The sequence below is a fragment of the Thalassophryne amazonica genome, chromosome 12 (genome assembly GCF_902500255.1).
Source record: "Thalassophryne amazonica chromosome 12, fThaAma1.1, whole genome shotgun sequence".
Taxonomy (NCBI): Eukaryota; Metazoa; Chordata; class Actinopteri; order Batrachoidiformes; family Batrachoididae; genus Thalassophryne; species Thalassophryne amazonica.
Window position 1 is genome coordinate 37,354,672 of NC_047114.1, and position 20,239 is coordinate 37,374,910.

Below are 20,239 nucleotides of genomic sequence, written 5' to 3' on the forward strand. Positions count from 1 at the left end.
CTGAGGGTTCCCAGAAAATTTTGAGATTTTGATGTCCAGGGATGCATTCTGGAGGGTGTTTTTTTTTTTTTTTTTTTTTTTTGCTATCTCCTCCCCCCCAATCCCCAATCTCGTTGTACTGCTTATTGTGTGTGGTATTTGTATTTTCTTTTGCACATTTTCACCTTTTCTTTGCTTTTATCCCAAATTGATATCACAACCAACATGCTTGTTTAAGATTACCATCAATTGATCAACCAATCAACATTTATTTCTATAGTCCTTTGCATCAGCCAGACGGTGTCCAAAGTGTTTTACAGTGAAATCAAGGAACAACAATTCCCAAAAATAAAATAAACATACAATAGAATTTAAAAGGCACATAAAAACAAAACATGTTACAATGTCACCAGGTGTTAAAAAGCTATTTTAAATAAATAAGTCTTGAGCTTTGATTTAAAAAGTTCTGGGTCAGAAATGATGCATAAATCAGGAGGTAACATGTTCCACAGTCAGCTACTGCAAAAACATGATCACCCCAGAGTTTATATTTTGACCTCAGAACATCTAAGTAAAGTTGACCAGATGCCCGTAATGTCCTACTGTACAGAAAGTTAAAATTTTAGACAAGATCGTGCAAGGCCATTAATAGCTGTTAAAAATAAACCAATTCTAAAATTAACTGGAATGAAGTGGATTGAGTAAAGTACAGGTGTAATATGCTCACTTCTGGAGTGTTCATCTAAAGACAAGCAGCAGCATTTTGCACAAGTTGGAGGCGTGCAAGAGAGGACTGGTTAACACCAGCTTAAAGTGTATTACAGGAATCAAGTCTGGAGCTGATGAAAGAATGAATAACCGTCTGAAGATCACGTCTACTGAGGAAGGACTTGACTTTAGCCAGAAGACGTAACTGGAAAAAACTTGCTTTGACAACAGAGTTTATCTGTTGACCGAAGCTCAAACAGCTGTCAAACACATACTAAACCCAAGAGCCATAATCGTGTTCATATTTATGGCTTTCTGAATGCTAAATGACCTGATTTTGAAAATTTCTACTCGAAATTTAAATACGTAATAATCAATTGATTACCATTCATTTATTTATTCATTTGCTGCAACGGGGCAAGTAATGGTGCACTTCAGCTGATTTTCCTGAACATCTATCTTCTGCCTGCTTTCAGAGCAGTAGAATCCTCCTCATCATCCAGCAAAAGTCAAGTAAGATGTTTTTCAGTGTGTGCCACTGGAACATGTCTATGGAGTTCTAGGTGGGTGAATCCTTCTTGATATCTTGAATTGCTTTTTTCTGTGGTTGGTATTCAAATTTGACACAGAGTTGTGACCCACTGCAGTCACCCGGCAGCTCTGAGCTGAGCAGCAGCACAGTATCTCCCACTGGGACATTCTGCTGGAGCGAGCTATATCTGCCTGCCTCATTTCAACCTGTGCACGACACTTTAGACACTTTCCATTGTATTTGCGCGCAAAGTAATATTCTTTTCTGCACATTGCATTAAAATTAGATGGGGAGCCACCACAGCTGCTGGGCTCAGATTGCTCTGAGTCAAGCAGCAGGACACACTGCATGGAGCTCCCTTGAACTGCTGGCCTCATTGCAGCCTGCTCGGTGCCTAGCACAGTCATGGTGCATCTCAGCTGATTCACAAAGACTTGCTGTCATCCTTTGTTTGTGCACTTTCTGATTGACACGCCTTAATGTACACAGGGCTCAGTTTGATCTCAATGGAAAACCCTGGCGTGAACAAATATATATTTATGTTATAGCAGGGACAGTGGAATTGGTGTGTGCCACATTGGGAGGGGTAGCATTATGGTGGTGAGTCCACATCGCACTGTCAGTCATCATCAATAACACTGTATAATATTGACTTTTAAGTGCAACTCATCCCAAACTGCTTCAACTCAAATCTGATATGATGCTTACAAATGTGTGGAACAGTGAAATGGTACAACTAAGTCACAGCAAAATTGCAGCTAATATTATCACAATTGTCAGATGAGGAAGGCAGGAGACAAATGCAGGACTCACTGGAACAGTTCTGGTTCAGAGAGGCTTTTACTGAGGTGCTTAGCAAGGTTCGGTACACAGACAGTCCAAGAAGAGCAACCAAATCCGAAACATCAGGCAGAGGCGTAGACAAAAACACAGGCAGGCAGTCAAAACACCAAGAGACAGCTTAACAAAACGTAGTACTGAGCTTGAAGCACTGGCACAGGGCACAACGATCAGGCAACACCAACTGCAACTAGTAGCGTCTAAATACTCCCGGAAACAAGTGTAGAAAGGCCCAGAACAGGGCGTGACCCACTCACCGAGTACCGCCCCCACCAAGCACAGTGAAGGCAGCCAAGAGACATACAGACCCAAAAACCCAAACACAAACCACCCAGCCACAAAAGGGAACAAACAAAAACCCCAACACTAACATGATACATGACAGGACCCCCCGCTCAACGGCCGGCACCTGACGGCCCAGGGAACCCAGGATGCCGAGCATGGAAGTCCGCGATCAGTCCAGGAACCAAAATGAAACGAGAAGGAATCCATGAGCGTTCTTCAGGTCCGTAACCCTCCCAGTCCACCAAGTACTGCACCCCCCGCCCACGCCACCGGGACCCCACAAGGCAGCGCACAGTAAAAACCGGGCCCCCGGCCACAAACCGGGTGGGAGGCGGGGGAACGGCCGGAGGGCACAAGACACAGGACCGAGCAGGCTTGACCTGGCTGACGTGGAAGGTGGGATGTATCTTCATAGTCCGGGGCAGACGAAGGCGTACAGAGACCGGAGTGATCACCCTCGTGATGAGGAACGGCCCCACGAACCGAGGAGCAAGTTTCCGTGGCAGACCCCGGAGGGATAGGTGCCGGGTGGAGAGCCAAACCCGCTGTCCCGGGGAGTAATGTGGTTCTAGAGTCCTTTTCCTGTCGGCAGCAGCCTTGTAGATCGCTGAAGAGCGCAGCAACGTTCGACGGGCCCGCTCCCAGATTAGACGACAATGACGGATTAAGGAAAGGGCAGAAGGCACCCGGGTGGTTAAGACTGTAGGAGAGAACAAAGAAGGTTGATATCCATGTGACACGTGGATTGGGGAGTAACCAGAGGAGGCAGACGGTAAACTATTGTGAGCGAGCTCTACCCATACTAATTGTGACGACCAGGAAGCGGGGTGCTGAGAGGCGAGGATACGTAACCCCTTTTCCAATTCCTGATTGACCCTCTCAGCCTGCCCATTCGCCTGAGGGTGATACCCGGAGGTGAGACTCGAGGTGACTCCCAGGAGTCGACAAAACTCTCCCCAGAAGTGTGACACGAACTGTGGCCCACGATTGGGCACGATGTCCTGCAGGAAACCGTGTAATCTAAACACATGGTGCAACAGTGCCTCCGCGGTTTCCTTAGCTGATGGGAGTTTCGGTAGCGGTATGAAATGGGCCATCTTAGACAGACGGTCCACCACTGACAGAATAACAGTATGCCCCTTGGATGGCGGCAACCCGGTAAAGAAATCCACCGAGATATGTGACCATGGTTGGGTGGGGACGGGTAATGGGTGGAGCTTGCCGGACGGTGAGCGGTTGGTTGACTTGTGCATAGCGCAGACAATGCACGCCACCACATAAGCTGTGACGTCGGGAAGTAACCGAGGCCACCAAAATCTTCCCTGGATGATCGTGGCTGTCTTCCCGATTTCGGGATGACACGAAAAACGGCTGTTATGAGCCCACCTTATCACCTCCCCCCTAAGAGCCTCTGGGACGTACAGTCTTCCCGGAGGGCAGTCCCGTGGTACAGGGTCACCGCGCGTTGCGGACCGGACCTTGGTTTCTATGTCCCAGGTGAGAACTGACAGGAAGCAGGATGCGGACAAGACCGGACCTGGGTCTGCCGGTACAGCCACAGGTTCGCCCCAACGGGAGAGCGCGTCGGGTTTACCGTTCTTTGTTCCCGGTCGATAAGATAACACAAAGTTGAAACGGCTAAAAAAGATGGACCATCTAGCCTGTCTGGCATTGAGTCGTTTCGCGGAACAGAGATACTCTAGATTTTTATGGTCGGTCCATACCAAAAATGGTAATTGAGCCCCTTCCAACCAGTGTCGCCACTCTTCCAGGGCCACCTTCACCCCCAGCAGTTCGCGGTCTCCAATGTGGTAATTACGCTCTGCCGGCGTCAGTTTTCGGGACAAATACGCACAGGGATGTAATTTCTGGTCTGAGGGTTGGATCTGGGATAAGACGGCCCCGATCCCTACGTCGGAGGCGTCAACTTCGACTACAAACTGTAAAGCGGGGTTGGGGAGGAGCAACACTGGGGCCATGGTAAACCGTCTCTTCAGGCTTCGAAAAGCTTCCTCGCAGTCCAGCGTCCAGGAAAAGGGCCGGTGTATGGACGTGCTGTTATGCAGAGGCGCGGCCACCGAGCTGAAATTATGGATGAACTTCCGATAAAAGTTGGCAAAACCTAGAAACCGCTGGACTTCCTTGCGGCTCTTAAGTACAGGCCAATCACGCACTGCGACTATCTTGGCTGGGTCCATCCGGATAGACCCAGGCGATATGATGATTCCCAGAAAGGTCACTGAGGACCTATGGAATTCGCACTTTTCTGCCTTTACGTACAACTGATTGTGTAATAGGGTCTCAAGCACAGTACAGACATGACGGGTATGTGTTTCCGCATCCGGGGAGAAGATCAGGATATCGTCGAGGTACACAAACACAAATCTTCCCAGACATTCCCGTAGTACATCATTAATCAGGTTTTGAAACACTGCGGGGGCATTAGTTAAACCAAAAGGCATGACTAGATATTCATAATGGCCAGTGGGGGTGTTAAAAGCGGTCTTCCATTCATCACCCTGTCTGATTCGCACTAAATGATAGGCATTACGGAGATCGAGTTTGGTGAAGAGTGTGGCGCCTTCAAGCAGGTCGAACGCGGAGGCAATTAGGGGCAGAGGATAACGGTTCTTTACTGTGACGTCATTAAGCCCGCGATAGTCGATGCAGGGACGGAGTGATTTATCCTTCTTTTCAATGAAAAAGAACCCCGCCCCCGCAGGAGACGACGATGGGCGGATCAACCCGGCATCCAAAGAGTCCCGGATGTAGTCGTTCATAGCGACACGTTCAGGACCAGTCAGAGAAAACAGCTTTCCCCGCGGGGGACTGGTGCCCGGCAATAACTCAATGGCACAGTCGTATGCACGATGCGGTGGCAGTGACTTAGCCTTGACCTTGCTGAATACGTCGGCAACATCGTGGTACTCCGCGGGCACACCCGCCAACTCAGGATTAGGGACCTTGCCGTCCCTGACGGTCATGGCAAAACAGCGCCCGGTACAAGCGGAACCCCAGGAAGTGATCTGCCCGTCGGACCAGTTTACGTATGGACAATGTTTACGTAACCAGGGATGCCCCAAAATGGCGGAGTGGGTCATTTCATCGAAGACATGAAAACTGATTGTTTCGGAATGAGTACCGGCTATGATTAATTGAACGGTTTCTGCGCGGTGGGTGATGTGACCCAGTACGTGACCGTCCACGGCATGTATACCCAACGGTCGTGAAAGATGGTGAAGTTTGAGGTGCAAAGACCTAGCGAGGGAGGAGTGCATCAAATTAGCATCTGAACCGGAGTCGACAAAAATCGGAACAGAACATGACGTATGCTTGGATATTAACTTGGCAGTGACCATGTTTCGGGGAGAGACGGAAAGAATGGAATGTTGACTCACCCGGCATACCCGTTGTGACCGCACGGGGGCACCCCTGGCATGGCACTCGGTGACCACATGCCCCGCCTGACCACAATAGAAACACAGGCCCTGGTCTTTCCGACGCTGCCGCTCCTCGATGGTCAATCGGGTTCGTCCCAGCTGCATCGGTTCATCAGTGGCAGCCGGGAGCGAGCTGGAGGAGGACGCCGAGGACCCAACGTGGAGAGCGGAACCAGCGTCCTGGGACGAGGCTCGCACGTCCCGCCGGGGTCGATCCGCCAGCCGGCGATCGTTGCGGATGGCTAACGCGATTAGCTCATCGAGTTGCTCCAGGAGGTCGATGGCGATCAGCTGGTCCTGGATCTGCGGGGACAGGCCTTGAAAGAACACGTCATGGAGTGCGGCCGGGTTCCATTCGCTCTTAGCCGCGAGGATGCGGAAGTCAATGGCGTAGTCGGCAACTCTTCTGTTACCCTGCCGGAGGCGCATCAGGGAACGGGCTGCCTCACGGCCTGGTGACGTATGCTGGAACACTTGGCGGAGAGCGGTCTGGAACGCCTGGAGAGTACTACACGCCGTGGACTGTCTGCTCCACTCTGCCGAGGCCCACGCCGCGGCCCGGCCGGTGAGGTGAGTAATAATGAAGGCGATCTTCGCCCGGTCGGACGGAAACATGGCTGACATCAACTCAAAGTGCAGGTCACATTGTGTTAGGAACGGTTTGATGTCTCCGGATTCACCAGAGAAATGTTCAGGTCGAAATAGCTGATTGCAGACATCAGGAGCAGCAGTGGGTACCGGCGGGGCCGTACTTGGTCCCATCGGTGGCTGGTTGGTGGTTGCCGAGGCAGACAGTGTCTGTGGCGTCAGAGAGGTTACGAGCTGGTTGATCTGAGAGCTGACAGAGGACATGAAGGCGTCCTGTCTTGTGGCCAGGTCGGCTATATTGGTGCTTAAAGCAGTGATGCGGTCTTCTTGTTGGGCCAGCTGACGGCTATGGAAGCGAACGGCCTGCTGGAATGGATCCGAGTCCGCTGTCTCCATTGTTGGCCTGATCGTTCTATCACAATTGTCAGATGATGAAAGCAGGAGACAAATGCAGGACTCACTGGAACAGTTCTGGTTCAGAGAGGCTTTTACTGAGGTGCTTAGCAAGGTTCGGTACACAAACAGACAGTCCAAGAAGAGCAACCAAATCCGAAACATCAGGCAGAGGCGTAGACAAAAACACAGGCAGGCAGTCAAAACACCAAGAGACAGCTTAACAAAACGTAGTACTGAGCTTGAAGCACTGGCACAGGGCACAACGATCAGGCAACACCAAGTGCAACTAGTAGCGTCTAAATACTCCCAGAAACAAGTGTAGAAAGGCCCAGAACAGGGCGTGACCCACTCACCGAGTACCGCCCCCACCAAGCACAGTGAAGGCAGCCAAGAGACATACAGACCCAAAAACCCAAACACAAACCACCCAGCCACAAAAGGGAACAAACAAAAACCCCAACACTAACATGATACATGACAAATATAACCTAACTTTAAAAAAAAAAAAAAAAAACCCTGAACTTGTCTAACTTGTTACAGTTGTTTATTTATATCACGTCAAATCACAATAGGAGAAATCTCAAAATATCAAACACAAAGCATAAGGTGCCGACTTGCTTAAGGAAAGAAAAATTGTGGAGAGAATCTTTAGGGATTAGGTGCTGTGAACAAATCCCCAGATAACATTTGAGACACTTGAGACAGCTAAAGATAAAATAAGGAAGTTGAAGTACATGACCCAGTGCTTTTTTTTTTTTTTTTTTTGTTAATACTTCAGTGTCCTTTTGCAGGTCTTGCTGACTGTGTTCTTGCTCTTGGGTTTGAGAAGATGGAAAGGGGATCTTTGTCTGCAAAGGTATAAAACTAATTTACATACATACAGTCCTTCCAGAAAGTATTCACAGCACTTCACAGTTACCACATTTTACACATGATATCTTCAGAACTTCAGCACAACTCCGTGAATGTCCTTGAGTGGCCCAGCCAGATCCCAGACCTCAGTCCGATTGAACATCTCTGGAGAGATCTGAAAAAGGTTGTGAATACAGGTGCTGGTCATATAATTAGAATATCATGGAAAAGGTGATTTATTTCAGTAATTCCATTCAAAAGGTGAAACTTGTATATTATATTCATTCATTACACACACACTGATATACATCCCCAATTCCAATGAAGTTGGGACGTTGTGTAAAATGTAAATAAAAACAGAACCCAATGATTTGCAAATCCTCTTCAACCTATATTCAGTTGAATACACCACAAGGACAGGATGGTTAATGTTCAAACTGATAAACGTTATTGTTTTTGTGCAAATATTTGCTCATTTTGAAATGGATGCCTGCAACACATTTCAAAAAAGCTGGGACAGTGGTATATTTACCACTGTGTTTTTCTTTCTTTCTTTATTGTTTATTTGATGAGGACAATGCACATTAATGAATACTTTGTACATTTTCATGCCTTAATATGCCAGATTTAGCTAAAAGCTACTTTCCATCTGTAGTCCTCAGACACACAATAACAAACAATTACAATAAATAAATTAAAACAAAACATATTATGTACAATACATCTCACCTGTGTTGACAGATTTGATTGTTTTTGAGCCATTTTTTAAGCTCAATTTTAAAAGCACTCAGGGTGGGACTGTCTCGTATCATTCTTGGAAGGCTGTTCCAGTTTGTACAACCCTTCACAGAGATGGTGTTTTGTCCTGTGGCAGTTCATCTGAAGGGCACCTCACAGTCCCCTCTAGAAGCAGACCAAGTCCTGAGGTTAGGTGTTACATCACCTTTCCTTCTAACAACACTCAATAAGCATTTTGGAACTGAGGACACTAATTGTTGAAGCTTTGTAGGTGGAATTCTTTCCCATTCTTGCTTAATGTACAACATGTCAAATTAACCCCTTATTTGCAGAAAACCACAAAAAAAAAAATGCAATATCCAGATTTTCTTTCATTTCTTGAAATATGCAACCCACATTCCAACCAAAATTCATTATATGAATTTATTTGACGTAAGAGACCTTCAATGATATAAATCAAGGTATTTGAAGAACTTTGGAACACTTTATGACCAAAAATGTACCAAAAATATTGAAAATTTTAGCAGATTTTACAGAAGCATCAAATACATTTCTCATCTGGTGAGCAGAAAACAGTGGTATAACTTGGGTAAATGGGAGTCATTTTAATCATCTGAATGGATACAGTTAAGAAAAGTGGTGTTGGTGCCACAAATGTGCACAACTAGTCAAATTAACCCTTTATTTGTGGAAGGGTAAAAACGGTTCCATTTTTGTCTTATTTCTTGAAATCTGCAACCCATTATCCAACCAAACTTCATTATATGGATTTATTTTATGAAAGAGACCTTACTTTATACAAATCAAGGTATTTTAAATACAACCCCAATTCCAGTGAAGTTGGGACGTTGTGTAAATTTGAAATAAAAACAGAATACAATGATTTGCAAATTCTTTTCAACCTATATTCAATTAAATACACCACAAAGACAAGATATTTAATGTTCAAACTGATAAACGTTATTGTTTTGTGCAAATATTTGCTCATTTTGAAATGGATGCCTGCAACACATTTCAAAAAAGCTGGGACAGTGGTATGTTTACCACTGTTACATCACCTTTCCTTCTGACAACACTCAATAAGCGTTTGGGAACTGAGGACACTAATTGTTGAAGCTTTGTAGGTGGAATTCTTTCCCATTTTTGCTTGATGTACGACTTCAGTTGTTCAACAGTCCGGGATCTCTGTTTCATATTTTGTGCTTCGTAATGCGCCGCACATTTTCAATGGGTGACAAGTCTGGACTGCAGGCAAGCCAGTCTAGTACCCGCACTCTTTTACTATGAAGCCACGCTGTTGTAACACGTGCAGAATGTGGCTTGGCATTGTCTTGCTGAAATAAGTAGGGACGTCCCTGAAAAAGACGTTGCTTGGATGGCAGCATGTGTTGCTCCAAAACCTGGATGCACCTTTCAGCATTGATGGTGCCATCACAGATGTGTAAGTTGCCTATGCCATGGGCACTAACACACCCCCATACCATCACAGATGCTGGCTTTTGAACTTTGCGCTGGTAACAGTCTGGATGGTGTTTTTCCTTTTTGTTCGGAGGACACGATGTCCATGATTTCCAAAAACAGTTTGAAATGTGTACTCATCAGACCACAGCACATTTTTTTACTTTGTCGATTTCAAATGAGCTCGGGCCCAGAGAAGGTGGCGGTGTTTCTGGATGTTGTTGTTTGGCTTTCACTTTGCATGGTAGAGATTTAACTTGCACTTGTAGATGTAGTGACAAACTGTGTTAACTAACAATGGTTTTCTAAAGTGTTCGTGAGCCCACACGGTAAGATCCTTTACACAATGATGTCGGTTTTTAATGCAGTGCTGCTTGAGGGATTGAAGGTCACGGGCATTCAGTGTTGGTTTCCAGCCTTGCCGCTTACTTGTAGAAAGTTCTCCAGATTCTCTGAATCTTCTGATTATATTATGGACTGTAGATGATGGAATCCCTAAATTCCTTGCAATTGAACATTGAGAAACATTGTTCTTAAACTTGTTGGACTATTTTTTTCATGCAGTTGTTCACAAAGTGATGATCCTCGCCCCATATTTGCTTGTGAACGGCTGAGACTTTTGGGGATGCTCCTTTTATACCCAATCATGACACTCCCAATTAGTGTTCTCAGTTCCCAAACGTTTGAGTGTTAGAAGGAAAGGTGATGTAACACAGTGGTAAACATACCACTGTCCCAGCTTTTTTGAAACGTGTTGCAGGCATCCATTTCAAAATGAGCAAATATTTGCACAAAAACAATAAAGTTTATCAGTTTGAACATTAAATATCTTGTCTTTGTGGTGTATTCAATTGAATATAGGAAGAGGATTTGCAAATCATTGTATTCTGTTTTTATTTACATTTCACATAACGTCCCAACGTCATTGGAGTTAGGGTTGTATTTCAAATGTTTATTTCTTTTAATTTTGATGATAACTGACAACTAATGAAAATCCCAAATTCAGCATCTCAGAAAATTAGAATATTACTTAAGACCAATACAAAAAAAAGATTTTTAGAAATGTTGGCCAACTGAAAAGTATGAACATGAAAAGTATGAGCATGTACAGCACTCAATATGTCGTTGGGGCTCCTTTTGCCTGAATTACTGCAGCAATGCAGCGTGGAATGGAGTCGATCAGTCTGTGGCACTGCTCAGGTGGTATGAGAGTCCAGGTTGTTCTGATCGTGGCCTTCAGCTCTTCTGCATTGTTGGGTCTGGCGTGTTGCATCTTCCTCTTCTCAACACGCCATAGATAGAAGGTCAGGCGAGTTTGCTGGCCAATTAAGAACAGGGATATTATGGTCCTTAAACCAGGTACTGGTAGCTTTGGCACTGTGTGCAGGTGCTAAGTCCTGTTGGAAAATGAACTCTGCATCTCCATAAAGTTGGTTAGCAGCAGGAAGCATGAACTTCAACTACAACTAACTACAATCTACAACTTCCTGGTAGACGGCTGCGCTGACCTTAGACCTCAGAAAACGCAGTGGACCAACACCAGCAGATGACATGGCACCCCAAACCATCACTGACTGTGGAAACTTTACACTGGACCTCAAGCAACGTGGAGTCTGTTCCTCTCCTCTCTTCCTCGAGACTCTGGGACCTTGATTTCCAAAGGAAATGCAAAATTTACTTTCATCAGAGAACATAACTTTGGACCACTCAGCAGCAGTCCAGTCCTTTTTGTCTTTAGCCCAGGCAAGACGTCAAGTCAGCAGTCTTCCGCATGATTGTGTAGCTTACAGAACTAGACTGAGAGACCAGTTAAAGGCCTTTGCAGGTGTTTTGAGTTAATTAGCTGATTAGAGTGTGCCACCAGGTGTCTTCAATATTGAACCTTTCCACAATATTCAAATTTTCTAAGATACTGAATTTGGGATTTTCATGAGTTGACAGTTATAATCATCAAAATTAAAAGAAATAAACACTTGAAATATATCAGTCTGTGTGGAATGAATGAACATAATATACAAGTTTCACTTTTTGAATGGAATTACTGAAATAAATCAACTTTTTCATGATATTCTAATTATATGACCAGCACCTGTATATGTGATTTCTTAGCTTTTTATTTTTAATAAATTTGCAAAAATAAAAACAAAACAAAAAAAAAAAAACAAAAAAACCTAGCAACAAACTTTTTCCATTGTCATTATAGGGTAGTGTTTGTAGAATTTTGTGGAAAATATTAATTTCATCCATTTTCGAATAAGGTGGAACATAAAAAAAATGTGGAAAAACCGCAGCGCTGTGAATACTTTCTGGGCGTACTGTACGTACAAACAAAGGCAAGGAACAAGAATGTACAAGCCTGTAAAATTAATCTCCTTCTTGACCTTAGGATGCTTTTGTTGTTTTATGTCATCGTGCATGCGTGTGTGTGTGTGTGTGTGTGTGTGTGTGTGTATAAATAAATAAATAAAAAGCTGGCTTCTTTAAAAATATGCTTTTTAATCTCAAACTTTAAGCAAATTTCAAATGAAAATCTAAAACAGCATTTGGGGAACCTAACAAATGGGCTAGAAACTATAACCCAGAAATGCCTTCAGTCTTGACTTTATAGCCAGTTGGTTTTAGGGAAGGATGCAAGAAGGGTCCATCAAGAAGATTTCAGGTAATTAAGAAATGGAAACTTTATGAGGCATTGTTGAAATACAGAATTAAAACAGCAGTAACATAAAACTAATTAATAGGAACTCTGTCCAGATGGATCTTGAGCTTCTATTTAAGTTTCAACAGTGTCCACCAATCTCAGATGTAGTGGCAGTGCATTCCACAGTTTGAGAGCCATAACGTCAAAAACACAGTCTCCTTTGGTCTTCAGCCTTGACTGATTGATCACTACTAACAGGGACCTCGGAGACCTGCGTGTTATACAAAGGTACAGAAGTTCACTAATGTAAACGGACATTTGACCATGCAGGGCTCTAAAAGTGGTCACCAAGAGTTTAACTTGAAGTCTGAACTGTATGGGGAGACGATGTAAGTACAACATAATGGGGGTCACATGAGACCTCTTAGAGAACCTCATAATAAGCCTTGCAGCTGCATTCTGGACTGGTTTGTAAATGATTCAGAGGAGACTTACTGAGCAGTGATTTACAATTATCCAAATGTGAAAGAAGAAAACATAGATGATCATTTCCAGCTCAGCTTGAGACACGATGTACGAGTATCTGAGGCAAGCAGTGTTCCGTAAACGGAAGAAACAAATTTGCACAACGTGTGTCAGAGTTGAGAACCTGGTCAAATGTAACACCCAGATTTCTAACTGTTGAGTGAACCAATGATGACAGAGAGCTAAGGTTCTTAATCACTATGGGAACAAACTTGTCTTGGGCACAAACAAGAACTTCAGTTTTTTTGTTGTTTTAAGTGAGATAATTAGTAGCCATCCAGTTCTTTCTGACATTGACACACTCTTGAAATACAGATACATTAGCAACATTCTGAGGTGTAAGTGAGATATACAGCTGGATATCATCTGCATAACAATGATATGATACATCTTCAAATATACTCAAGATTTGTCCAACTGGGAGAAAATACAACACAAACAAAATGGTGCCCAGAATAGAACCTTGGGGCATACTGCATCCTGTTGAAGAGAGAGTAAGAAAACCACTCAAGGGCCAACTCGGAGATGCCCACCCATGTCCTAAGTCTCTCAATCAAAACACAGTGATCAATTGTGTCAAATACTGCAGGTAGAGCCAAAATTACAAGTATAGAATATTCACCTGCATCTCTATGCATTAAAATATAATTTGAAACTCTTTAGAAGAGCTACTTCAGTGGAGTGCAAGTGACAGAACAAATATTGAAATTAATCAGGAATATTATTTTCAGCTAAAACCTCATTAAGCTGTTTGGCCACAACTTTTTTTTTTTTTTTATTTTGGAGATAAACGACAATTTTGAAATCAGTCCAAAATTCTGAGCAATGGAAAGGTCAGCATTAGGCTTTTTAAAAAGTGGGTGAGTAACAGCCTTTCTAAAATGTGGCAGATCTGCCAAGATTTGATGTCTTAAAGTAATAATAAAAAAAAAAATCTAGGTATTGAAAAAAACACTGTGATATAATGTAACCCATAGTAACAGTCCCACAAGGACAAGGGTTGAGTATTATAATTGTATTTAAACCAACCTCATGTACAAATGGGACGTAACACCTCACTGCCATAACAAAGGTTTTTCATCTAATTTATGATCGTCACCAAAATAACAGAATTTCAAAATATTATCAGTATGTAATATGATACTTTTTCTTTTAAAGACAGTTCTTTCTTTTTTTATGTTTTGAACAGTTTCGTAGTCACAGCTGTCACTTGTGCTTTGTTGTGTTTGTGTTTCACTGTACATCCTTCAATGTAACTTAAAACACCTGCCTTGCAGTATTTAGACAGGACCAGTCCCATGGATAAGCACATGGAGGTGATGATCAACAGATATGGGTTGACAGCAGCCCCAGGAGCTCCACAGATGTTTGGCAATGCAGGCAGAGAGCACATGGAGAAATACGGTACAGGTTTTCCATGTTTTAAGCAGAAACATGTTTCTAAGGCCTAAACGTTGAAAGTTCAGGTTGTGTTTCATTGTGCTCACAATTTTACTCTTTTTGTTTCATGTGTACAGCATACATGCATTGATTGTGTCATAAAACACTTAAGTAAATATTTGCATTTCTGCCAGGCACGAAACCAGAACATTTTGCCAAAATTGCCTGGAAAAACCACAAGCATTCAACTAACAATCCGTAAGTTGCACATTTTTTGTCTTTTTTGTCTTTGTATTGCTTCCCTGTGTAATGACTTGGTAACACACAGTGGACCAGATACAACAATATTTGCGAGTAGTCCAGACCTGCAGTTGGAATCATGCATTTAAGTTAGCTGTCATCCAAACTTCTTTTCAGTATATGATTTCATTACTTTGAAGCAGTTTAATTTGAAAACTACATAAATTACACATCAAAATTATGTTTATTTGACATGTTTAACATCAGAATTTCACGTGCAATGAGATTCTGCATTTATGCATATAGCCAGGATAATACTTTATTCACCCCCGACTGTGAAATCTGCATGTATCACAAGGAGTATTTCACGTGAGTGAGCCTCTGCTTCCATGGGGCAGGGTGGGTTTTGCAGGTGCGTTGGAATGGATGGACCATAGTCTATTTACACAGCAAAATCACGTATGAGTCATATTCTTTCATTTATCTCTGTGACAGAGATTTAGCATTGAAGCTCTCCTGTGGTTGTCCTGAATGACTTTCCTGTGGCAAGAGGTTTTTAATCAGTCAAATTACTTCCCTGTTTAAGTGACCAAGTCTGACCCTCTTCTGTGAAACTACATTACTGGCTGTCATTATTTTTTTTTTCCATTCCTTACTCGAGTATGTTCCTTAATTCCACTGTTCATGCTGTTAAAGATGTCATGTTGTTAAGGAGGTCATTTTCTGAACTTGTGAAGTTCCTCTGTGTCCTGATTGGACATTTCTGACATTTATTAGCAGGGTGCATAGCCATATATTGTAGGGGTGTTGCACTACATGTGTTTGTATTGAACCGTGCGGCAACGGTTTGGTGCACAGAACTGTACACAGAATACGCATACACATGTATGTATTTGTTTCCATAAGTTACAGGGATTTCAACGAGCTGCACTGCTCATGTCCACAGACTGTCACTCTAGTTTCATTCCCCGTGCAGCATATCCACAACATCAAACCGCCAGAAGAATTTGTTCAGTTCATCAACAAAACTTTGCAAACTGCAAGCTTTTTTACCAGTTTTTCCCCATTAAAGTGTTTAAGCCCTCCCAGGTGTTGTGTGGGCCGCTGAAGAGGAGGTACTGCTGGCCCACAACCACCAGAGGGCACCCTGCCTGGAGTGCGGGCTCCAGGCACAAGAGGGCGCCGCCGCCTCACAGGAGCAGCCGGGGTGACAGCTGTCACTTATTACCTGTGACAGCTGTCACCAATCATCAGATCTTCAATCGTATATCAGTAGGACGACATCTCCACTTCTTTGCCGAGATATCGCTATTCTTAGGAGGTAACGAGCTCAGCCAATTGAGTTGTCTTTCTGACAGCAGAATATTGTTGCTTTGTGTTTTTGACTGCAGAGTGAGTGCTTGCAGCTGGAGACCGAGTTGGACTTTTTTCCTACCTGTTGATAAGTAACCTTACTCCTGCATTTACCAACTTTTTGATGAGAGGTGGAGGTGGATTTCCCACCATACGTGTTGCTGGGTGTAAACACACCTACATCTAACTGTTTTTGTTCCTCGCCAGCAGTACCAGATCCGACAAGCAGAGGCAGTGGCCACCTGGGAGTTCGGGACTTGGCGGCTCCAGTATTCCCGGGGTTCGGTGGCGGAGGAAATCGTGTGGTTCCGGTTCTGCTTTGGACAGACGTCTCTTATCTTCAAGCCTGCCCACATGACACGGTCTGTAAATTGACTTCATTACATACTATTGTGACCTGCCGTGTTTGTTGTGCTCATTCACAACAGTAAAGTGTTGTTATTTGACTTCCTCCATTGTCCGTTCATTTGCGCCCCCTGTTGTGGGTCCGTGTTCCTACACTTTCACAACAGGATATCTCGGCCAACATCATGGACCCCGAGGGGCGTCAACCGGCTGTTGAACGGCCAATGGAAGAGCAGGGCGCACAGGCGTCTGCAGGAGGCATGATTGGTGAGTTGCAGCGTATCCTCACCGCTTTTACTGCTCGGTTGGATCTAATGACCGAGCAGAACGTCCTCCTTAACCGCAGGGTGGAGGCTCTCGCCGCGCAGGTGGAAGCGCGCCCTCAGGGCACTGCTGCGGCTCCCCCTCCTGCCGATCCTGTGCGCAACATTGACGTTCCACAGGTCGTTCAACGATCCCTCCCACCTTCCCCTGAAGCATACGTAAGCCCTCCAGAGCCTTACGGGGGTTGTGTGGAGACATGCGCGGACTTTCTTATGCAGTGTTCGCTCGTCTTCGCACAACGTCCCGTCATGTACGCGACTGATGCTAGTAAGATAGCTTATGTAATTAATCTGCTTCGCGGTGAGGTACGCGCTTGGGCGTACCTCACTGGGAACAAAATTCACGGCTCCTTCTGACATACGATGGGTTTGTGAGGGAGTTCAGAACAGTGTTCGATCACCCAAATAGAGGAGAGACCGCTTCAGCCGTGCTGCTGTCAATGAGACAGGGGCGCCGGAGCGCAGCTGCTTATGCAGTCGACTTCCGCATCGCGGCTGCGAGGTCCGGCTGGAATAGCACTGCCCTCCGTGCCGCCTTCGTAAACGGACTGTCGTTGGTCCTGAAGGAGCACCTGGTGGCTAAGGACGAACCGCGGGATTTAGATGGGCTTATTGATCTCGTTATACGGCTAGACAATCGGCTAGAAGAACGCCGTCGGGAACGAGACGAAGGGCGTGGCCGGGCACGCGCCGTCCCTCTTCCTTCCGGTTCCGACCGAGCTCCGCCCTCCCCACGCTCCACGGCCTCTACGCTCCGTGTGGTTACAGCTCCCCCTGCTGTTGAAGCTATGGACACGAGCAGGGCCACATTTAGGCCACCAGATAGACGGAGGAGGCTGGTCCGCGGAGCGTGCTTTGTTTGTGGCTCGATAGAGCATCAAGTGAGAGACTGCCCCGAGCGGTTAAACACCGATGCCCGCCCCTAGAAACTGGGCTAAGGGTGGGCCAAGACATTCACGTGGGACATACCCATATTGCCACACGACTCCCAGTTACAATCCTTTATGGGGATTTAACCCTTCAGGCCCCAGCACTGGTGGACACGGGCTCTGAAGGGAATCTGCTAGACAGCAGATGGGCCAGGGAGGCAGGGCTCCCTCTAGTGGCGCTTACTTCACCAGTGCAGGTGCGGGCACTAGATGGCTCCCTACTCCCTCTAATCACACACAAGACACCACCAGTAACTCTGGTGGTGTCAGGGAACCACCGGGAGGAGATTGAGTTTTTTGTGACTCCTTCCACCTCCCGCGTGATTCTCGGGTTCCCCTGGATGTTAAAACACAATCCCCGGATCGATTGGCCATCCGGGGCAGTGGTTCAGTGGAGCGAAACCTGCCATCGGGTATGTTTAGGTTCCTCGGTTCCTCCCGGTTCCCAGGCTAGGGAGGAGGTCAGAGTCCCGCCCAATCTAGGGACGGTGCCGGTGGAGTACCATGACCTTATAGATGTGTTCAGTAAGGATCTGGCGCTCACCCTTCCCCCGCACCGGCCGTACGATTGTGCCATTGATTTGGTTCCAGGCGTTGAGTTCCCGTCCAGCAGGCTGTACAACCTCTCACGACCTGAGCGCGAATCAATGGAGACCTACATCCGGGACTCTTTAGCTGCTGGGTTGATCCGGAATTCCATTTCCCCGATGGGTGCAGGTTTCTTTTTTGTGGGAAAAAAGATGGCGGGCTCCGTCCATGCATTGATTACAGGGGGCTGAACGAAATCACGGTTCGTAACCGATACCCGTTGCCCTTGTTAGATTCAGTGTTCACGCCCCTGCATGGAGCCCAAATATTCACTAAGCTGGATCTTAGAAATGCGTATCACCTGGTTCGGATCCGGAAGGGAGACGAGTGGAAGACGGCATTCAACACCCCGTTAGGTCACTTTGAGTACCTGGTCATGCCGTTCGGCCTCACTAACGTCCCTGCAACGTTCCAAGCTTTGGTTAATGATGTCTTGCAGGATTTCCTGCACCGATTCGTCTTCGTATATCTGGACGATATATTCATCTTTTCTCCGGATCCTGAGACCCATGTCCGGCATGTACGTCAGGTCCTGCAGCGGTTGTTGGAGAACCGGCTGTTTTGAAGGGCGAGAAGTGTGAGTTTCACCGCACTTCTTTGTCCTTCCTGGGGTTTATCATCTCCCTCAACTCCGTCGCTCCTGATCCGGCCAAGGTTGCGGCGGTGAGAGACTGGCCCCAACCTACAAGCCGTAGGAAGCTGCAACAGTTCCTCTGCTTTGCAAATTTCTACAGGAGGTTCATTAAGGGCTACAGTCAGGTAGTTAGCCCCCTGACAGCCCTGACCTCTCCAAAAGTCCCCTTCACCTGGTCGGATCGGTGCGATGCCGCGTTCAAGGAGTTGAAACGGCGCTTCTCGTCTGCACCCGTTCTGGTGCAGCCCGATCCTAGTCGCCAGTTTGTGGTTGAAGTGGACGCCTCAGACTCAGGGATAGGAGCTGTGCTTTCCCAGAGCGGAGAGACCGATAAGGTCCTTCACCCGTGTGCCTATTTTTCCCGCAGGTTGACCCCGGCAGAACGGAACTATGACGTCGGCAATCGAGAACTCCTTGCGGTGAAAGAGGCTCTTGAAGAGTGGAGACATCTGTTGGAGGGAACGTCCGTGCCATTCACGGTTTTCACTGACCACCGGAACCTGGAGTATATCAGGACCGCCAAGCGGCTGAACCCCAGGCAAGCCCGCTGGTCACTGTTCTTCGGCCGTTTTGACTTCCGGATCACCTACCGCCCCGGGACCAAAAACCAGAGATCGGATGCCTTGTCCCGGATGCATGAAGACGAAGTCAAAACTGAGTTGTCGGATCCACCGGAACCTATCATGCCGGAGTCCGCTATCGTGGCCACCCTCACCTGGGACGTGGAGAAGACCGTCCGGGAGGCCCTGGCACGGAGCCCGGACCCCGGAACTGGGCCGAAGAACAAACTTTACGTCCCACCAGAAGCCAGGGCTGCAGTCTTGGACTTCTGTCACGGCTCCAAGTTCTCCTGTCATCCGGGGGTGCGAAGAACTGTGGCAGTTGTCCGGCAGCGCTTCTGGTGGGCGTCCCTGGAGGCCGACGTCTGGGATTATATCCAGGCCTGCACCACCTGCGCCAGGGGCAAGGCTGACCACCGCAGGGCACCGGGACTGCTCCAGCCGCTGCCTGTGCCTCATCGCCCCTGGTCCCACATCGGCCTGGATTTCCTCACGGGCCTCCCGCCGTCCCAGGGCAACACCACCATCCTCACGATAGTGGACCGATTCTCCAAGGCGGCCCACTTCGTGGCCCTCCCGAAGCTCCCGACTGCCCAGGAGACAGCAGACCTCCTGGTCCACCATGTCGTCCGCCTGCATGGGATTCCAACAGACATCGTCTCCGATTGCGGTCCCCAGTTCTCCTCACAAGTCTGGAGGAGCTTCTGCCGGGAACTGGGGGCCACGGTGAGTCTCTCGTCCGGGTATCATCCTCAGACCAACGGGCAGGCAGAACGGGCCAATCAGGAAGTGGAACAGGCCCTGCGCTGCGTGACGGCCGCGCACCCGGCGGCCTGGAGTATCCATTTGGCCTGGATCGAGTATGCCCATAACAGCCAGGTGTCTTCTGCCACCGGCCTCTCCCCTTT

The 20,239-nt window shown here is 46.5% G+C and overlaps 1 protein-coding gene across 1 annotated transcript in view; it reads left to right on the plus strand.

The window, feature by feature from the left end:
- The window catches only part of scp2a (sterol carrier protein 2a), a 95,165-nt gene that overhangs the window by 15,302 nt on the left and 59,624 nt on the right, over nucleotides 1–20,239 (plus strand). The window contains exons 5-7 of the mRNA XM_034182391.1: nucleotides 7,560–7,624; nucleotides 14,257–14,383; nucleotides 14,554–14,617. Of these exons, the coding sequence (XP_034038282.1) occupies nucleotides 7,560–7,624; nucleotides 14,257–14,383; nucleotides 14,554–14,617 (256 nt within the window). The remainder of the gene's footprint in view (nucleotides 1–7,559; nucleotides 7,625–14,256; nucleotides 14,384–14,553; nucleotides 14,618–20,239) is intronic.